This window comes from Cnephaeus nilssonii, assembly GCF_951640355.1.
Source record: "Cnephaeus nilssonii genome assembly, chromosome: 4".
Taxonomy (NCBI): domain Eukaryota; kingdom Metazoa; phylum Chordata; class Mammalia; order Chiroptera; family Vespertilionidae; genus Cnephaeus; species Cnephaeus nilssonii.
Genome location: NC_137075.1, coordinates 25,548,493 through 25,567,398, shown reverse-complemented (window position 1 = coordinate 25,567,398; position 18,906 = coordinate 25,548,493). Strand labels below are relative to the sequence as shown.

At 38.3% G+C, this 18,906-nt stretch overlaps 1 protein-coding gene across 6 annotated transcripts in view; it reads right to left on the bottom strand.

The window, feature by feature from the left end:
• Positions 1 to 2,671: 2,671 nt before the first annotated feature.
• The window catches only part of HEATR5A (HEAT repeat containing 5A), a 110,628-nt gene continuing 94,393 nt past the window's right edge, over positions 2,672 to 18,906 (bottom strand). For 5 of the 6 annotated variants that reach the window (XM_079769910.1, XM_079769909.1, XM_079769913.1 and 2 more), the window contains 7 exons: positions 18,504 to 18,631; positions 16,932 to 17,079; positions 15,683 to 15,955; positions 13,446 to 13,670; positions 7,012 to 7,166; positions 4,457 to 4,670; positions 2,672 to 4,137 (listed from right to left, as the gene is read on the bottom strand). In XM_079769910.1, the coding sequence (XP_079626036.1) occupies positions 3,827 to 4,137; positions 4,457 to 4,670; positions 7,012 to 7,166; positions 13,446 to 13,670; positions 15,683 to 15,955; positions 16,932 to 17,079; positions 18,504 to 18,631 (1,454 nt within the window). In that variant the 3' untranslated portion in view covers positions 2,672 to 3,826. The remainder of the gene's footprint in view (positions 4,138 to 4,456; positions 4,671 to 7,011; positions 7,167 to 13,445; positions 13,671 to 15,682; positions 15,956 to 16,931; positions 17,080 to 18,503; positions 18,632 to 18,906) is intronic. The other variant, XM_079769912.1, reaches the window with a different exon arrangement.

Here is an 18,906-nt window from a genome sequence, read left to right as displayed (position 1 = left end):
ATAATACAAACTAACATAATTAAAAAAAACGCACCAGGGAATTCTTTAGGATATGGAATATGGGGAACTTTCAGAGTCAATGTTACGAAGACTTTTGGGTTATGCACTTAGTATGCATTTATCCCATCAAGTAAATACTATTCTGACCGCCTATATCATAAAGTTCATTTCTTTCCATGAAGTCCATTTCTGAAGCTTCAGTTTTCTTCTCTGGGCTCCCATAGCACTAGGATTATACGTCTTTACAACATTTATCGGGATCTGTTTAAGTGTTCCCTTTAAATTGAAGGTGAGCAGTGAAAGAAGAGAAAAGCTCTATCTTGATAGTCAGGACTGCCACAGCACTTTTTCTGTCTTCAGTATGGACCCTGGGTTCAAATCTCAGCTATCAAGCCTTAATTTTCTTATCAGTAAGGACATATTTACTAATACAATGTTTATTAAATATGTTGTATTGACGAATTTTTTAAAAGGCTACACTATGGTCGGCAAACTCATTAGTCATCAGAGCCAAATATCAACAGTATAACGATGGAAATTTCTTTTGAGAGCCAAATTTTTTAAACTTAAACTTCTTCTAACGCCACTTCTTCAAAATAGACTTGCCCAGGCCGTGGTATTTTGTGGAAGAGCCACACTCAAGGGGCCAAAGAGCCGCATGTGGCTCGCGAGCCGCAGTTTGCCGACCACGGGGCTACAGAATAGACCCTCGCTCAAAGTTCCTCATTCCATGGCATTGGACACATTTTTTCGTAACTATTGACATTCATATGGCAACTTTAGCCCAAACAATTCAGGACACCATATCACTAAATGATGAGTATAAATCTTAATGTTTTTTTATTTTAAAATATATTTTTATTGATTTCAGAGGAAGGGAGAGGGAGAGAGAGATAGAAACATGAATGATGAGAGACTATCATTGATCGGCTACCTCCTGCACATCCCACACTGGGGATCGAGCCTGCAACCCGGGCATGTGCCCTGATTGGGAATTGAACCTTGACCTCCTGGTTTAAAGGTCGACACCACTGAGCCATGCTGGCCGGACTAGAAATCTTAATGTTTAAAAACTGATTTTAAAAAACACACAAATTCAACTGACTATATTTAAAAAAAATCTTACTGGCTTTATTTAACAATTCATGAAACCAGGCAGCGTACTCTCTGGCAGATAAAGGAGCTCTGAGGAGCTACACAGAATGAAAGACTTTCCTAGGCAAAAGGAAGTGGAACAAGAAAGCTGCACCAGTGAAAAGCAGACTGGTTGTGGGAAGGTCACTTTCTTTTAGGGGGTGGAAGGGGTCTAGCAGGCTGATTACCTCATGCTGCTGATTAGATGATTTATGATTGACTGGTTGAAGATTCCATTTCTGGGAGAGGCCAAAACTGTAATCAAGTTCCAGTATGGTGACATAGGACTTAGCATGAGCAACTCTGTTGGAGCCTGTTGTCTTGTTTTTAACTGAACAAACTAAAGGATACAATTAAAAGATGTATGTTAGGACTATAGGGCAATATAGTCCTTAATGCCATTTGTAAGTTTCCCGCCACAGGAAAACTTGCTGGACACCAAGAATCAGACCACATAAGGAATTTGAACTGTCCTAAAAACACCCGATTGCACATCTGAATTCCATCTGCATTACAAGCTCACCAGCTCAGCTCCCAGACCCAATGACGATAAGAACTTCCCACCAGTGACTGCATATATGAAACTCCAATTTCTGGGTGCTGCCATCATTGACCCAATATCCCTTTTGCTTGGTGCTGTGCAGCCCTATCCCTTTGGATATCCCTCCACCCCCTTTCCTTAAATAAATTCAATTTTTCTTTATCCACCGTCTGAGATGGCTATTTAGTCTGCCCTCATACCACCATGTTAACCTTTCAATATAAAATAACCCAAAGATGAAATTAATGAATTATATACCAAGAATCCAGTCCAGCATTTGCTTTGGCAAAGGAATAATCTTCTGAGCTCAAATCCATCCTATATTATTCCAATTCAAGTTATTAAGTACATAGTACATAGTTGATGCTACAGAGCAGTTATAGAAGACAAAACTCCCTTTGAGGAGGCACAATCTAAGGAGGTATTAAAATGCAATGTGATGTTCCATGCAGAGAAGAATGTTTAAAGCACTACAGGAACAGATGAAGGAGCAGTTAAATTTGGTTGGTACAAGAGGAAGGAAAGAAGTTAAAGGAGAGCCTGGTCTGGGCACATGCTGGGGTTGTGGGCTCGATCCCCAGTGGGAGCATGCAGGAGGCAGCCGATCATTGATTCTCTCTCATCATTGATGTTTCTCTCTCTCTCTCTCCCTTCTTCTCTGAAATCAATAAAAATATATATTTAAAAAAAGAAGTTAAAGGAGAGTTACCAAGGTGAGGAGACATGGTGATATTTGAACCAGGCCTAAAAGGCATCCAGGTGAAAGAAACAGTAAGAAGTACACTCTCAAATTCCTCAAGAAAATTAGGAAAACAGACAACCCAAACCATTGCAAAGAATGCTCCAAAGAAAGGGCTCCTCTGAGAAAAAAGGCCAAGCTACAGAGAAGGGGTATTATTTGCCCTGGAAAATTGAATTTCTGAAATCTGGGAGATTAACCAGCCATCTTATGTGGGTAAATAATTTCAAATACAAGAATAAAGAAAATTAGCTTTATTTATGTAAATTAGAAAAATTGATTGTAGTGTTAGAGTTTGTCAACTGTTTTCACTCTAAACAATTTACAAGAGTATTTATATAAAAACATAATAAAATAGAGTACATTACATTGCTTTTGCTTGACTCAAAGTGTTTTCTCAATTCTGAACATGCCCCTATCACTTCAGTTTTTAATATTTAACAAGGAAATGCTTTGTTTTGACATAGTGCTTGATTCACAGAGTAACACTGAAATGGAAGGAGAGTCAATGATCACCAACAGTTAAAAAATATTTTTCAACCAAGATGACTTTATCATTAGATTTTTTTCTATATTAAAATATGTTTCATGTTAAAAAAACATACTTGTATTCACTGATAATCTAAATTTATTGTACTAAATTTGACATTTATATAAACCCATAGTTGATCTAAATATAGATATGAATCTATATTAAACTCATTGGTATGAATGTTTGCCACAAATGCAAATGAACAAAGTTGTTAGGAATAGAGGTAACAGAAAATCCACTTGAAACATTGAAGTGCAATGCCCTCTTTTATTTAAAATGAGTAAAATTTCTATTTTCTGAACCCAATACAAACAAAACCAAAAGATGACTGAAAACCCATGATATTTATAGACATCAAATCTTAAGTCACACTGTAGGGCTGTAATTAATTTGTACTATTATATATTGAATAATTCTAAATCAAGCTTCCTAAGTAGTTTTCCAATAATTTATGTTGTTTGAGAAATCCAAGTTTAATACAATTGCTGAATAAGGCAGAATTTTAATTTAAAATTGGGATAGGACATAAATGCAGATAATTTATGATAGAGTCCAACCTGTCATAATCTTCAGTGTGTATGGACTGTCAGAAGAAATCCATTTCATTTTTAAAGCAGTGGATTGTTTAGTAAGGTCAGTTCTTTAGCACTTTATTGAAATTCCTGGCAAGAATTCTGACAGAGCTGTGCAGCTTTATTAAATGAAAAAACAAAACCCCACAAAAATGTTGTTTTGTGACTTTGAAAAGTCAGTTAAATTAAAATAATCAACCAGACCTCCAAGTGCACTTGTGTCTAAAATGTCACTTTTGTCCCCAAAGAGAAGTAAATAAAATAATCAAGTTCTATATTAAGGTGCTTATTAATAAAAACAAGTAACATCAGAGGAAACTGGTCTTCAACTGGATGCTTGAATTCTTCCCAGGGTGCTTATTAGTATGTTTAGATGTTGGTGTCCCGACTTTGACACTTTCTTGATTGCCTTTTATAGCAGCCTCAAGGCGGGCTTTCAGGGCTGGAGAAGAAGCCATTACACTTTTAAACACTGATGAATACTGAGGCCCAATTTGCATGAGTTTTTGCAAAGCAAAGTCATGTAAATTTCTCATTATGGAAGTTGCTGATCCCAGAGCATTCTCATCCAAAAGGAAGGAAATGAGGATGGGTAGAAGACAAGCCACCAGCTGAGAGCCTGGAAAGTAAATAAATGAAGTAAGCCCTACATTCAGGAATATAAATGTTTATTACACAAAGTTGTAAACACACTTGATCTGGACACATTCTTCCCCCCTTACGGGGAAAACAATTCTTCCCATCTCTTCTCCCAAATTAATACTACTTGGGATTAACATAACATTGCCTTTCAATAAATATGAAAATATAATATTAAGAGACTCTTACATTTTTAAAATTTATTCATTTAACCAATATGTGAATGTTTTACACTTTCACATTAAATTTCTGATTTTGGACAGATTCTGACCTAATATGAACTTCATGCTGACACTTACGATGCTGCTCTTCAGCAATGGTTACCAGTGCTTCCAAGACCTTTATACCTTCTTGAAAGATCTGAAGCTCAGTGGTGTCTTCAGGATTTTTTTGGTCTATTTCCTGTAGTTTTTCCACGATATAGGTGACTAAAGAGTAAATGTAAGGGTAGGAAACAGCTGGATTTGGATACTGAAAAATGGAAAGTAGGAGCTGGTAGGTCTTGATTTGTACCTAATCAAGTAAGAGACAAAAAGAGTATGAACTGTAAATAAATTTACATTAAAACGTATATTTTAAAGTAAATTTTAAAAAGTTAATTTAAAAATTCCTAAAAAGGTATTTAAATTTATTTATAATTTATCTTTAATTTTGGAAGTCCAAATGGTAATAGGTATTCAAACTTGCATGCTAACAAAGTGGCTGCGACACTTTGGACTGGGAACAGGCACGTGAATACGTACACTAGGATATGAAAACTTGCCTTCCCTGTTGTATCCTTTATTCAATACATTGTAATGGTTAATTTTTCTTCTTTTCTGTAGTTCAGTTCCCCCCACTCATATGCCCTTCTATAATCTCATACCAAAATTAAACTAAAACACATATACAGACTTGAAAAATATTTTGGAGATTTCAGAAAATGTCTTAAAAAAATCACATATTTAAAATTCAAATGTCATGGTCTTAAGGAACCATGTCTGGACCATATTAATTATGTGTTATCACATATCAGAACCATCATTTTGAGACTCCTATCTAAAGCTCCTGCAAGGCTGTAGGCAACAGAAGAAAAGGAGATGACTGTACATCAAATACAGCAGGTGCTCAAATAATGTCATTTGTTGTAACATTGATGAGATACCTTAGGAACTTAACTCTTGTTTACTATTAGCCTATGGTAAAATTGGTTTCTTTATACACCATTTTTCTTAAAGTCACAGAACCTATCAACAATGTTAAATGAGGACTTACTGCATATACTACCTTTATTCTCCCAAATTATTCAATAAACTGTGATGGTCTCTGGACGATTAAATTTTTCCGAGAGAAAATCTGGTCCCTATACTTTAGGAGTTGAAATAATTGTGTCCTAGCTGGTTTGGCTCAGTGGATAGAGTGTCAGCCTGCGGACGAAAAGGTTCTGGGTTCGATTCTAGTCAAGGGCACATGCCCGGGTTGCAGGCTTGATCCCCAGTAGGGGGCATGCCGGAAGTAGCCGATCAATGATTCTCTCTCATCATTGATGTTTCTCTCTCTCTCTCTCTCTCTCTCTCTCTCTCTCTCTCTCTCTCTCTCTCTCTCCACCTTCCTTCCTCTCTGAAATCAATAAAAATATATTTTAAAAAATAAAATAAAAATAAAAAATATGTTAAAAAAAAGAAATAGTTGTGATCATGTGCTACAAACTCATTTTGTAGCACATAAAGGACTAGGAAATTAATTCAGCAAATGAAGGGACCATGAAGCAATGGGATCAACTTGTGTGTACTGTTTTTGGAGTAGGTCCCATTATTTCATGATCATATACTAAAGGTATGTACTGGAGCCCTGGCTGGGTAGCTCAGTTGGTTAGAGCATCGTCCTGATGTGCAAGGTTGCAGGTTCGATCTCTGGTCAAGGCACACACAAGAAGCAACAAATGAATGCATAAGTATGTGGAACAACAAATCGATGTTTCTCTCTTCCTCTCTCTCTCTAAAATCAATAATCAATCAATCAATCAATCAATAAATAAAGACATGTGCTGAAGCCTTTCTTTTTTTTCTACAAAAAGAAAATCCACTATAATAATTTACAATATATCTTACTAAATGTCCCTTGAAAAAAATGTTAGAAATATGTCTATTTTAAGATGCCCCTATTTCAAATTTAGTTTTTTGTGTGTTTTTTTAAAATATTTTTATTGATTTTAGAGAGGGAGGGAGAGGGAGATAGAAACATCAATGAGAGAGAATCATTGATTGGCTGCCTCCTGCACACCCTACTGGGGATTGAGGCCACAACCTGGGCATGTGCCCCTGACAAGAATCGAACCCGGGACCCTTTAGTCCGCAGGCCGAGGCTCAATCCACTGAGCCAAACCTGGTAGGGCTCAAATTTAGTTTTTTGTTGATTTTTTAAAAACATGCTTTTATTGCTTGAGAGAGAGAGGAAGGGAAAGAGGTAGAGGGATAGAAATATCAACGAGAGAGAAATATCATCGAGCGGCTGCCTCTTGCATGCCCCTTATTGGGGATCAAGCCCACAACCCATGTCCAGACCCAGAATCGAGCTGGTGACCACTTGGTTCATGGGTCGATACTCAAACACTGAGCCACATTGTCTAGGCAGTTTTTTGTTGATTTAAAAAAAAAATTCTCCTTTATCTTTTTCCAATTATGTTCTATCCTCAGGGCCAAAGAATAAGACTATTTTTATTTGGTGTTTTCACCCCAAGAATGTGTCACCCCAAACCTAAAAATAAAAATTTTAGTCTGATACTTCTTGTTAGAGTCAACAAAAATCAAAGAAAAGTTTTGCAAAAGCCTAAACATATTCCTATCACAAACATCTCTCTGCTAAAGACACTTACCATAGCATCTTTAATCTCAAGAGTAACTTTAAATTTCTCAATACATCGCTTTTGAAGGCATGGGATGATAGTTACTTCTGGACTGGTAGACAAAATAAATACTGTGATAGCAGTAAGTAGACTGACTTCATCAAGTTCTTGGTGTGTTCCATCTACTAAAGAGAAAATGATATATGAGAAACAGATCCTAATATTGCTATATTTACTGTTCATGTGAAGCTATCTCTAGTTTGATAGTAATAATTTCTTTTGTTCCAGTTATAGACAGTAAACACTGATTGACTTTAAAACTCCTGGCAAATGTTTCAGGCTTTAAAATGTGCATTATAAGTATTCTAGAACCAAGAATTACCAAAGCAATGATAATTTTCACAGGTAAAGACATCAGTAAATACACATATTTACTAGGAATATACATTTACTAGTTGTGTGACCTGAGATATTCAGCTTTCTTATCTGTAAAATGGGAGTACACAAATGACTTACATTTATAAGGTTAAATGAGTTAATCTATGCAAAGCATTAGAATAGTATATTGTACATAATACTAAATGTGTTATCCATTTTATTACTATCTTTATTGTGGAGCAATACAGAAATGCTTGGACAATTGTTTTTTCTTTGTTAAGTTTAAAGTATTCATATATTGATAATACATGTGTCAAGTGAAAATCCGTTAGCACTTTGCTACATATACCATTTCTTAATAGTAGAGAAAAAACTTGAAAATTCCTGCATAGGCCACTGTGGGAGGCTAAAAAGTATTAATTGTCCTTGTACCTTCTAAATTCTTCTAGCTGGGCTAATAACCAAATTAACAGAGACAGATTAACAGGAGAAAATAAAATCTTAATACATATGCATGGGGAATTCACATTAAGCATGAAAATTCCAAATACAGAGGCAAAACTAGATATCTATATCTATATCTATATCTATATCTATATCTATCTATCTATCTATCTATCTATCTATCTATATGACATTTTGGACAAAGGAGAAAATGAGGGGATGGGATCTTAGATTTAAAAAGTGAGAATGAGCCATTTACAGGTAATTTGCTTATTAATAACTAACTTGAAAATCAATACCCTAAAAGGCAGAACTTTTGGTCCCCTTCACCACCAATTATTTAAAGGAATTTTCTATTAGATGTAATTCATTTTCCAAAGTCAAACTCTCATTAAATAATTTTAATGAACCTGCTGTGAAAAATCAATATTATTTGAAAAGGAGAGCCAAATTCAACCCATTAACTTGCATAAGAATGGATTGCTACACCCGCCTCTCCACCTTCCCCCTGGATTGCTACTTTTGAAAATGTCATAGAGTGCACTTACCCAAATCTAAGTGGTAGAGCCTTCTACGCACCTGGGTTAGATGGAATAGCCTATTGCTCCTAGGCTACAAACCTGTACAACATGTTACGGTGCTGAATACTGTAAGCAACTGTAGCACAATGGTAAATATTTATGTATCTAAACTTAGAAAAGGTACAGAAAAATTCGGTATAAAAGACAGTGTGTGTGTATGTGTGTGTCAGGGGGAGGATTCTTGAGGGAGGCACCTTCAGAGGGAGAGATGTCAGGAGGAGGGAGGGAGGAAGGGAGAGAGGGAAGGAAGAGAAGGGAAGAGAGGAAGAGCAGAGATCAAAGAGACCCAGAGAGATAAAACTTGAGAGGACACACAATAAAGGGGAGAGGAATGGGGCTGGGAGGAAAGATAATGAAGGAATGGAGGAAAAGGAAGTGAGTTTGTAAGGGGAACAGGAATGGGAGGGAAGAGAGACATGGAAAGAAGGGAAGTGAGTCTGTGCGTGCAGGGGCAGGCAGGGCTGTGTGTGGAGGCTGCCCTTGCCCCAGCCCACTCCTCCTGATCCCTGGCCAGCTTCGGGCTCCAGCCTCTGGTGGCAGCATCCTGAGCCAGTCTCCTCTCGTTTATTTAATTAAACCACCCAGCACTCACAGTCAATTCAACATCATAGACTGGTCCAGCCTTTTCTTATAATGTCGCAAAAAAAGTTTTTGCTTATAATCAATTATAATCTTACTAGAGGCCCGGTGCATGAAAATTCATGCACTGGAGGGGGGGGGGTCCCTCAGCCCTGCCTGCCCCCTCTCACAGTCCGGGAGCCCTCAGGGGTGGGAGGCGAACTGGCGATCAGGGGAAGGCGATGCCCCATCACACCTCTGCTGCTGCCACTGCTGGCAGCGCAAGCCTCGGCCGGCCCTTGTTACCTGAGTCTCGGGCAGCCCTGGGAGGCTGGGCAGCCGCCATCCAAGGCTTGCCTGCACCTCGGGCTGGCCCTAGGCAGCTGAGGGGACTGGGGGACTCCGGAGGCAGGCATGCGGAGTGGCCGAACCCTCCTGGGGGCGGGCCTGGCCGTGCCGCGTGCTTGCTGCCCCGGCGGGGCTGAGGGGACTGGGCGCCACCATCTTGTGGCTGTGGGTGCCGCCATATTTGAGGGTGTGGCAGTCAATTAGCATATTCCCTCCTTATGGCTGTGGGCACTGCCATCTTTGTGAGGGCATGACAGTCAATTAGCATATTCCCTCTTTATTAGCTAGGATGGGACCACCACTGTATATGCGGTCTGTCAATGATGGAAATGTGGTTATGCAGTGCATGACTATATTCCCATTCTTTTTTCTTTATTTCCCAATTACTGCCCCTTCTCTTTTATTTAGGATAGATGCAAGGTTCCCTTAGCATTAGCCTAAGGAGAGGCCCATGCGGTAAGGAAGTGGGGCCTCTTGCTAACAGCCAGAGGGAAACTGAAGCCTCCTGCCAACAGCCTTGACTGAGTCAATGAGTCATTTTGGAAGTGGATGCTCTAGTTGTAGTCCTGCCAACATCTTAACAGCAACCTTATGAGAGACCCTGAGCCAGAAATACCCAGCTATGCTGCTCTGAATTCCTGACCCATAACTATCAGATAATGTTTAAGCCAATAATTTGTTATGTAGCTAATGGTTTTCCTGTCATGATCAGCTGCTTCTTTAATTTCTCTCAGTAGCCAGCCTAAATCCTCAAGTTCCTAACCTCATTCCCTGATACACAACAAAACACATCTTTGTGTATGTGATGAAAGAGGCATGCTCACAATCACTCTCAACGTAAAATTTAGACATAGTATTTTGGTCTTTTTCTTTTTTCCTTTGCTCTCATTGGTAAAGGTTAAGCCTTTAAAATTCAGTTAATGTTATTTCCTGCCTAGAAAGGGGCATGTTTCCCTCCCTAAAACTTGCAACTTCAACCTCATCTCTACCTTCTTCTTCCTGTCAAGAGGAGCCTATACTTTGAACCTCCCCTTCCTTACCTCTTTTTTTTGTACCTCAACACTGTATTTTACACTGCTGACCACTTTCGTTTTCTTTTTGCTTGTGACCGCATTCTCTTCTGAATGTCCTCCCATCTTGCTCTGTAAACTCAAGTTGGGTGATTTCAACCATCCAAAAGGTTGCACCAACAACTGCTTAATACAGGTAGTCTAAAATCACCTCTAGGCCAGACTACTTTCTTGAACTCCAGACCTCTGTATATTCTGTTCTACTTGATTATCCTACAGGCAATTCACACTTAACTTCAGTACATTCCCCTGAAAATGTTCACCATGGTATTTCTGTTCATGGTACTGAGTGCTCTACTTACTCTACCCTTCAACTCCTAAACCAAACTACCAGTAAATTCTGTTAGTAGATGCTTAACCCTTTGCACTCTCTTGCTTTTTTCTCGATTCCTTTATTCTAATGCTAACCGTGTCGAGTCACACTCGACATCCGAGTGCAAAAGGTTAATATTTTAGTTTTCAGTATGCTATTCCTCTTTATCCTTATTGCTACTATCTCCTCTCCAACAATCTTGCTCTCTTTTCTATACTGCTGCCAGAGAGATTCTTTAGAAATGCAAACCACTTTACTCTCCTTAAAACGCTTCATTAATTCCACATGCATATTAAAAGCAATCCACCGAGATCATGCCAAATCCTCCATCCTCTGGCCCTAAATACCATCCAACGCGTATCTTTTTCTACTAATCATCATTCCCCACCTTCTTACTCTTTCCCCCCAGACCCACATTCTCTCATTTCTTTATCTGCTGTCCCCAAATGTACTTCCTTACATTAGGTCTCCAGATGTTTGATCAAAACTTTGTGCCTCGAATTCCTACCTACAACGTCCAAGCGGAGAACCGCTCTAACCCTTTAAGGAATGGGTTCTTCTGAGCAGCCTCCCGTGACAGATACAGAGGTGTACCCCTTCGCTGGGAAAGGTGCTGCCCAGCTGCTCCTTCAGGGTTGGCCTTAGCTAGAGTTGCCCTGACTGCAATCACATCCTTCCTGGGCAATCCACATCTGGGCATCAAGGCCAGGCCATTTCTGTGCTATGTGGGCACGCTAACGGGCAATCTCTAGAGCTCTCAGGTTCACTGAGCTTTTGAGGGCCTGCACTGTAGTGTGATTTCTTTTGCCCCAAATTGCTTTTCCTTATTCCTTTCACATATTTGGTTCCTTAACCTTTTGCACTCGGATGTCGAGTGTGACTCGACACGGTTAGCATCGGTAGCAGCTCGTATGTCGAGCCACACTCGACATGTAGTTTCACCGCGGCGGGAAGGGGGATTTTTGTCTATTTTTCCAGTATCTTTTCTTGTTTTCATTAGCATGAAAGGACAAGTAAAATGTAAATGCCGTCTCAACTGATGCCAAAAAAGAAAAAATGAAAAACCGATAACGCATGTGAAATTTATTAGGAAACTAGTACATGATCTTGTTGGGGAATTCAGAGATGGTACACTAACTTCCAGGGGTAGATTATTATCCACTAACTTAGAGCAACGTTTAGATGGAAAGCTCCATATAATCACACCTCACCCTAACAAAAAACACAAAGATTGTGTTGTTTGTTCTAACAGAAAAATCAAAGGAGGAAGAAGAGAGACGATTTATATTTGCGAAACATAGGTCTTCATGTGGGTGAATGTTTCAAAAAATATCACACCATGAAAAATTATAGAGATTAAAATTACTCTTTGAATGTATCAATAATTTGAAATATAAAAAAACCCAAATAAATAAGTTTGTATGAAAAGAAACTTCAGTTTTTTATTCTACTGCCGTGCTTTGTAAAATCTGGGGTATTTAAAAAATTAAATCCCAAGTAGAATAAAGGAATCGAGAAAAAAGCAAGCGAGTGCAAAGGGTTAATAAAGCTCCTTTTCCCAAAACTCCATCCTAGAATGAGCTTCCAGAGAACCCGACCTGTGACACTGCCTGATTTACTCAGAGCTGATTACTCTAATTTTTTGCCAGTTAGTCTCTCTTTCTTTTTAGTGTACTAGAAATCCAGCGACTATTAAGACATTACTGTCACCTTCAAGGAGAACTTATGTTATTAATCATACCCTACAGCAATTTATAGGTACTAGATTCCTAACTCTAGGTACAAAGTAGGTGGTCAATAAATGCTGAATTCAACTGAAACCTTTTTACCATATGAAATAGAATAGAGTGAACTGTGACATTTATCCTCACTAGAATAAGAAAAGTGGAAATAATTTGTAATTTGTCTAAAGACTTTCTATAATCACTATAACATATGTTGAAAATGAACATAATAAGAGCAAACAAATGAACATAACAAGAGCAAACACATTTTAATGGACACTGAACATAATACTAGCTATCATTTATTGATATATGCCAGGTAATAAGCAAGATGCTTTTCATATATTATGTTACTGCCTTAACATTTCCTGCAACTTAATATCCTTATTTTGTTAATGAGAAATTTAAGGCTCTGAGAAGTTGGGTAACTTGGCTAGTTAGTTAGCTATTAAGTGCTAAGGTGAGTATATAAACCAGATTGGTCTTTTTCTTTTATATAGTTTTATTGACTTCAGAAAGTGGAAGAAAGAGAGATAGAAACATCAATGAGAGAGAATCAGCAATCCATTGCCTCCTGCACATCCCCAATTGGGGATTGAGCCCACAATTTGGACATGTGCCCTGAGAATTGAATTGTGACCTCCTGGTTCATCGGTCAACGCACAACCACTGAGCCACACCGGCTGGGCTGACTGGTCTTATTTGTGTTTATAATTCATAGCTTATGAACTTTTCAGTATACTGTGCATGTAAAAAGTTCTGTCAGCTGGTCATGGATCATACTATATTTTGAAATTAACATAATACTACACTTGAAGTTCTCTCATGTCAACTTACTATACAGGCTGCCATTCATTTACTTGTATTACAGGTTAAAGATACTAAAATGAGAACATAGATGTTTCTATCCTCTTACGTTCTCTAACCACATTATGTAATAAATATGGTCTCTTTCAGGTGAGACTACCAAACATGATCAAGTCAATAGCTTCTCAAAAAATGGTCCCTCTTGATTTTAAAACAAGAGCTTCCAAAAAACTTTAATTACCTGGATCCCAACAGTCAAGAATTGTTGCTAAAGCACTCCGGAGAAGGTCAGTCCAAGCAGTCTGGCTCTTCTCTGCTCTGGCCATGGGAGAAGACAATATTCCTCTCAGAGCCTGCAGGGAAGCTGCAACTGTTGAAGATAACTGGCCCCCAGGCAATTTCACAGCAGTTTCTCTCAGGACCCCAATTGTGAGGTACAGTATAGTAGGGAGAATTGAGATGCTTCCTGTAAGACACATTTCAAAAAAAACGCTCTGTATTTCAGTCTATGTATATAGTTCCTAAAAAGAAATCATCAATAAGACAATGTCAAAGAGTTCTTGCTTTTAAGATTATTTTTCATAAAGAACTATAACTTTTAAGATAATTTAAATAACCTTTAGATTTTAAAGATTAAATCAGCCCGGCTGGCGTGGCTCAGTGGTTGAGCAGCAACCTATGAACGAGGAGGTCACAGTTTGATTCCCAGTCAGGGCACATGTCTGGGTTATGGGATTGATCCCTGGTGTGGGGTGTGCAGGAGGCAGCCGACCAATGATTTTCACTCATCATTGATGTTTCTATCTCTCTCTCCCGCTCCCTTCCTTTCTAAAATCAATAAAATAAATTTTTAAAAAAAGATTGGATTCTACTTTGGTTATAATTGAAAATGTTATTTAAATTGTATCTCAGTATCTTTTGCTGTGTTATTTTGTTTTACTTGGAAGTTGGCAAATGTCGAATTTATTTTTATTTGTTTTTTAGTGTGGTAAAATATACATAACATAAAACTTACCACTTTAACCATTTTAAAGTGTACAATTTAGCAGCATCAAGTGTATTCACAATGTTGCACAACCATTGGCACTGCCCATTTGACTTCATTTTAAACTTTTTTCAAGGAATTTGTAGCAATCCACTCAGTACAAAATATTAAAGTTTTAATGGCTACTAAAGGCCTTAAAAAGTCAGTTATGTTTAAAATGAAAGAGACTAAAGTTAAAATGGTCAATTTTCCCAGATGCTACTCAACAAAACTTGTATAGTGTATTTTTACCCCTTGTCCTCTGCTAGTCACTTTTTCTGCCACTCTTGGTGTGGCAGAAAGGAAGTGTGTGAGAACAAGGAATATAAGTTTTAATTGAAATTTAAAGTCACTTTAAAAGTAAGATAGCACATTGCCCTAACCGGTTTGGCTCAGTGGATGGAGCATCGGACTGAGGGGTCCCGGGTTTGATTCCGGTCAGGGGCATGTATCTTGGTTGCGGGCACGTCCCCATTGGGGGTCGTGCAGGAGGCAGCCGATTGATGTTTCTAACTCTCTATCCCTCTCCCTTCCTCTCTGTGAAAAATCAATAAAATATATATTAAAAAAAAAAAAGTAAGATAGCACATAAATTGGTCAAGACACATTTAAGCAGAAATATGCTTACCAATTGAAAAATATTAAGTGCTGAGTACCTATTATGTGCTAGATTTCCTAGAGGATAAAAAATTTCATTGGAAATAAGACATGTCTCTCTCTATGTATATATTTATCTTATTTACATATAATAATCAATTACATATAATGCTTCTATATGACACATAAAAACTATGTCTCTACATATAGAACCGACATACACACATATATGTATATATAGGGAGGCCTCACAGACGAGGTAGGCCTGGAGTTGAACTTCAAAGGAATGCAAAATTTTAAGTAGAAGAGAAGGGATGGGATCATATAACACCATGGACAATAGATCAAGTAACACCAAGGACAATAGCACACAACAGGGATGAGCATAAAGCCTCGTGGGTTTCAAATTCTCCCAGAAGAAGTGAAGAGGCAGTGACTCAGCAGAGCCCTACGGAGAGCCTTAAAATGCTGTACTAACAGAATGGAGTTGATTCCAAACAGAACTGGATATGATGACAAACTTCTGTCATCACTGAGGTAGGGGAAGTCCATTGGGTACTGAATACAAAAAAAAAAAAAAGGCCAAGAGTGAATAACTGCCACTGACAGATGTAAAATACTGTCAACCATAAACAAACAAACATATCTGCAGTACATGCAGTCTATTTACTTAAACCCTTTGAGTAAAACAAATTACTAGGATGTAATGTTCATCTTAGAGGATTAATAACATTACCCAAACCTTTAGGTCAAATTTGTTTTAATGAGAAAAGGATTAGCAACCATTATCTCCTTTACCTATTAAAACCATTTCTCTCCTTCCAGGTCCAGTAAAGCAACCACACACCACAGCATACCTTCAGGAGAGCACACTGCGGGAAGTTCAGAGAGGATAACTAACGCCGCTGAAACCAATCTACTTCCATCTTCTGACAGCATCTGTGGCTTTGTAGCTTTTATTCCTGGGCTACCTGTCAATTTAGGATTTAGTTCTGGGAGCTGTCTAACTAGAATGCATACACACAATTCCAGTGTTGCAAAAACCAAAGATTTCCCAGGCACAAGTCCTCCTGTGTCCTTTCCCTCTCCAAATTCTGGCAGGGTTTCCTTTTCAGCAGCCCCATCATCAACTAAAAGAAAGAAAGAATAGGGTTGAATAAACGCTTCTTTTCTTCGTATTTACTTTGCTTCTGGTAGATGGCAATTTAGCTCACTTGTGTTGTAGGCAACACATGTAAATGACAAAAGTCTTGGGTATTAAATAAAAGTAGTTGTCTTTATTATGACTTCTTACTGGAATGAATCAAAAGAAATCCCTGGCAATCCTCCTAGCCTTAAAATATTTTCTGGTTGGCCCTGACTGGGTAGCTCAGTTGGTTAGAGCATTGTCCCCAGATGCCAAGGTTGTGGGTTCAATTCCCGATCAGGGCACATATAAGAATCAACCAAAGAATGCACAAATAAGTGGAAGAGCAAATCAATGTTTCTCTCTCTCTCTAAAAAAAAACCCCACCAACTTCTCGTTAACATCATGCTCGTAAGTATATGAACCCGGCCCTGGCTAGGTAGTTCAGTTGGTTGGGTGTTGTCCCATATACCAAAAGGTGGCGGGTTCGATTCCCAGTCAGGGCGCGTGCGAGAGGTGAGAGAATATGTCCTTGTGTTTTAAATCCACTGTTATATTGGGTTTTCTGTTATATGTAGTCAAATGTAATATTGAATCATTAACTCACCAATACTGAATTAAGACTTGTAAATAAGCCATTTAATCACTTTGCAAAACCTAAGTCATTAAAAAATGTTAGTTGTTCTTTCCATGTACATTAGTGAACTCTTACAGCTAGTGTAAGTACTCAATCAGAATAAGAGATTTTTTTCGCTTCCAGGGTTTTGTTAAAATTCTCATTTTCTCAAGGAATAGTAGTTTAGCTATGGACAACATCCAAGCTAACATGTAAAGGTGAATGGTAGAACTTACAGCTATACCTAGAGATGTTTCCTTTGTGCTACACATAACAGATTATCAGAATGACATAGATACATAAGCAGTACTTTAAAAAATAATGATGCTATGTGATTAATTTGGCATTGTGGGTTAACATTCACCTTCTGCACTTCGTCTTTTCTCCTTCACATGTTCTTGTGCTGCACAGATAATCTGTCTTACCACTTCAAGTGAAGCCAACTGAATGGAAGGTGATTCTCGGGTCAAAATTACTCGATGCAGTACATTCAACAACTCGATACCCAAGGCCTATCACAGGAAACATTTAGGGGAGATTGTATTGGAAATACTTTCTTTAAAAAAACCCCACAAAAACCAGTGCTAAATAAATTCTATGACAAAATCCCAAAAAAGAGATTTTAACAAATTGTTCACACAAAAATAAAGGTGTTAGTGCAATAAAGTTATGTAACACCTGCTCCACTTTAAACCAATTCCAGATTGGTTTTTGTCCGATCTGTGGAAGATGGCACTAAGACAAAAGGTCATTTGCACACAGGTCCTAAAGTGGGAAAACAGAAAGGGAAACTTCCAAAACAAGGTGAGAAATTTGGCTAAAAAAATACAAGGACTGCCATGTAGAGTCCCAGATTTATATTAAGTTGTATTTTTTTTGTAACAACAGAGAGTAATGGAAAAGTATGACATTAAAAGTGAATAATAAGCATAGAATGGATATCTCTATAAAGAATAAAATACACCAGACAAATATTACTTCATTCCCACCTCTTTCTTCTCTAGTAGTTACTTAGTGGCTTTCTTTCATCTTTGAAAATAACACAGTAAACCTATCATTATAATACTTGTTTTAAGATGCAGAATAAATGAGCACAAAAAGTTTAAAATTTATTCAAATACAATCCAAGTCAGGTAGGAACCTGATTAATACCTTAAACTTAAAAAACGATAGTGTCAATAAGGTAAATAATAGTCCGTATATAGACAGGAAATCACACCATCCATGTTTTGTAACACCCAAGAGTCAATGATAAGAATTTTATATACTGGTAATACCGGATGCTGAGGGTGCCTGCCCAATGCAGAGTTGCTCTTGGGAAAGCAGGTAAAGGCAGCGCCGTACTTTGTACAGTGATCCTTTTACCATGGTCACAACTGAGTCAGATATAAGCGCCTGACTCCACCTATAGGCTAGTCAGTAGTCTCTTAAAAAGACCTGGAGGGAGAACTCAGACAGGAATACTTTGTAACAGGCTACAGAGGGCCTGTAACACAGCCAAACGAACCAAGTAGGTTCTCTCTTAAGGAAATGGAATATAAAATACAGATGTATGTGAGGAGCCAGGGTGCACGGAAGCAGAAAGAGGCAAAGAAGGAACACCGCCTGCAGCGAGTGGCTACTATACTGGACAATGAGTATCGGAACCGTCCCATCACTGCAGAAGTTTGACGGAGAGCTGCTATACAGAGTGGTTAGCTGGCGGCAGCAGAAAGAAGCGCAGCAGAGGCAAAGGCAGAGACAGAAAGCAGCAGTCAGAGGCACGATTGCTCCCGGGTCAGCACAGCTGCTGATGGCTTTCCAGTTCTGAGGCCTAGCTGGGCAGCTGTTTAGTTTTTTTACTTCTGTATTCATTCTGTTTGCTGTAGTAACCAGAACATGTTTCTGTTCCTGTTCTTTGAAATCTACAGAAGCCTACCAAAAAACAACGAATCACCTGATCACTGCCAATTTTAGATCTGGGCCAAGGAACATCCAGAAGGGCCTGTAATGCATGTAAACAAGCAGTAATGCTTTCCATGGTTGCATCTGAGCGCAAGGAACACAGAAATTCCACACTGATTCCTGTAGAAAGCAGAAAAGAAAAGACAGAGGCTTCTTTGAGAGTCAATGCAAACAAGCAACAATAAATTTAGGACTCTAAACAATTAAGTGATAAGGCAAGTCTTTTAATAGATTAAATTGTCCCAGATGTGACATGCAGAGTTTCATAACTTTATTCTGACTAAAATTTATTGAGTGATTACCAGGTATCAGGCTCTGCACTTTACACATATATTTTCATTTCATTCTCACAATACCTGAGGAAGTAGGTACTATTATTAGCACTTTTTCTGAGA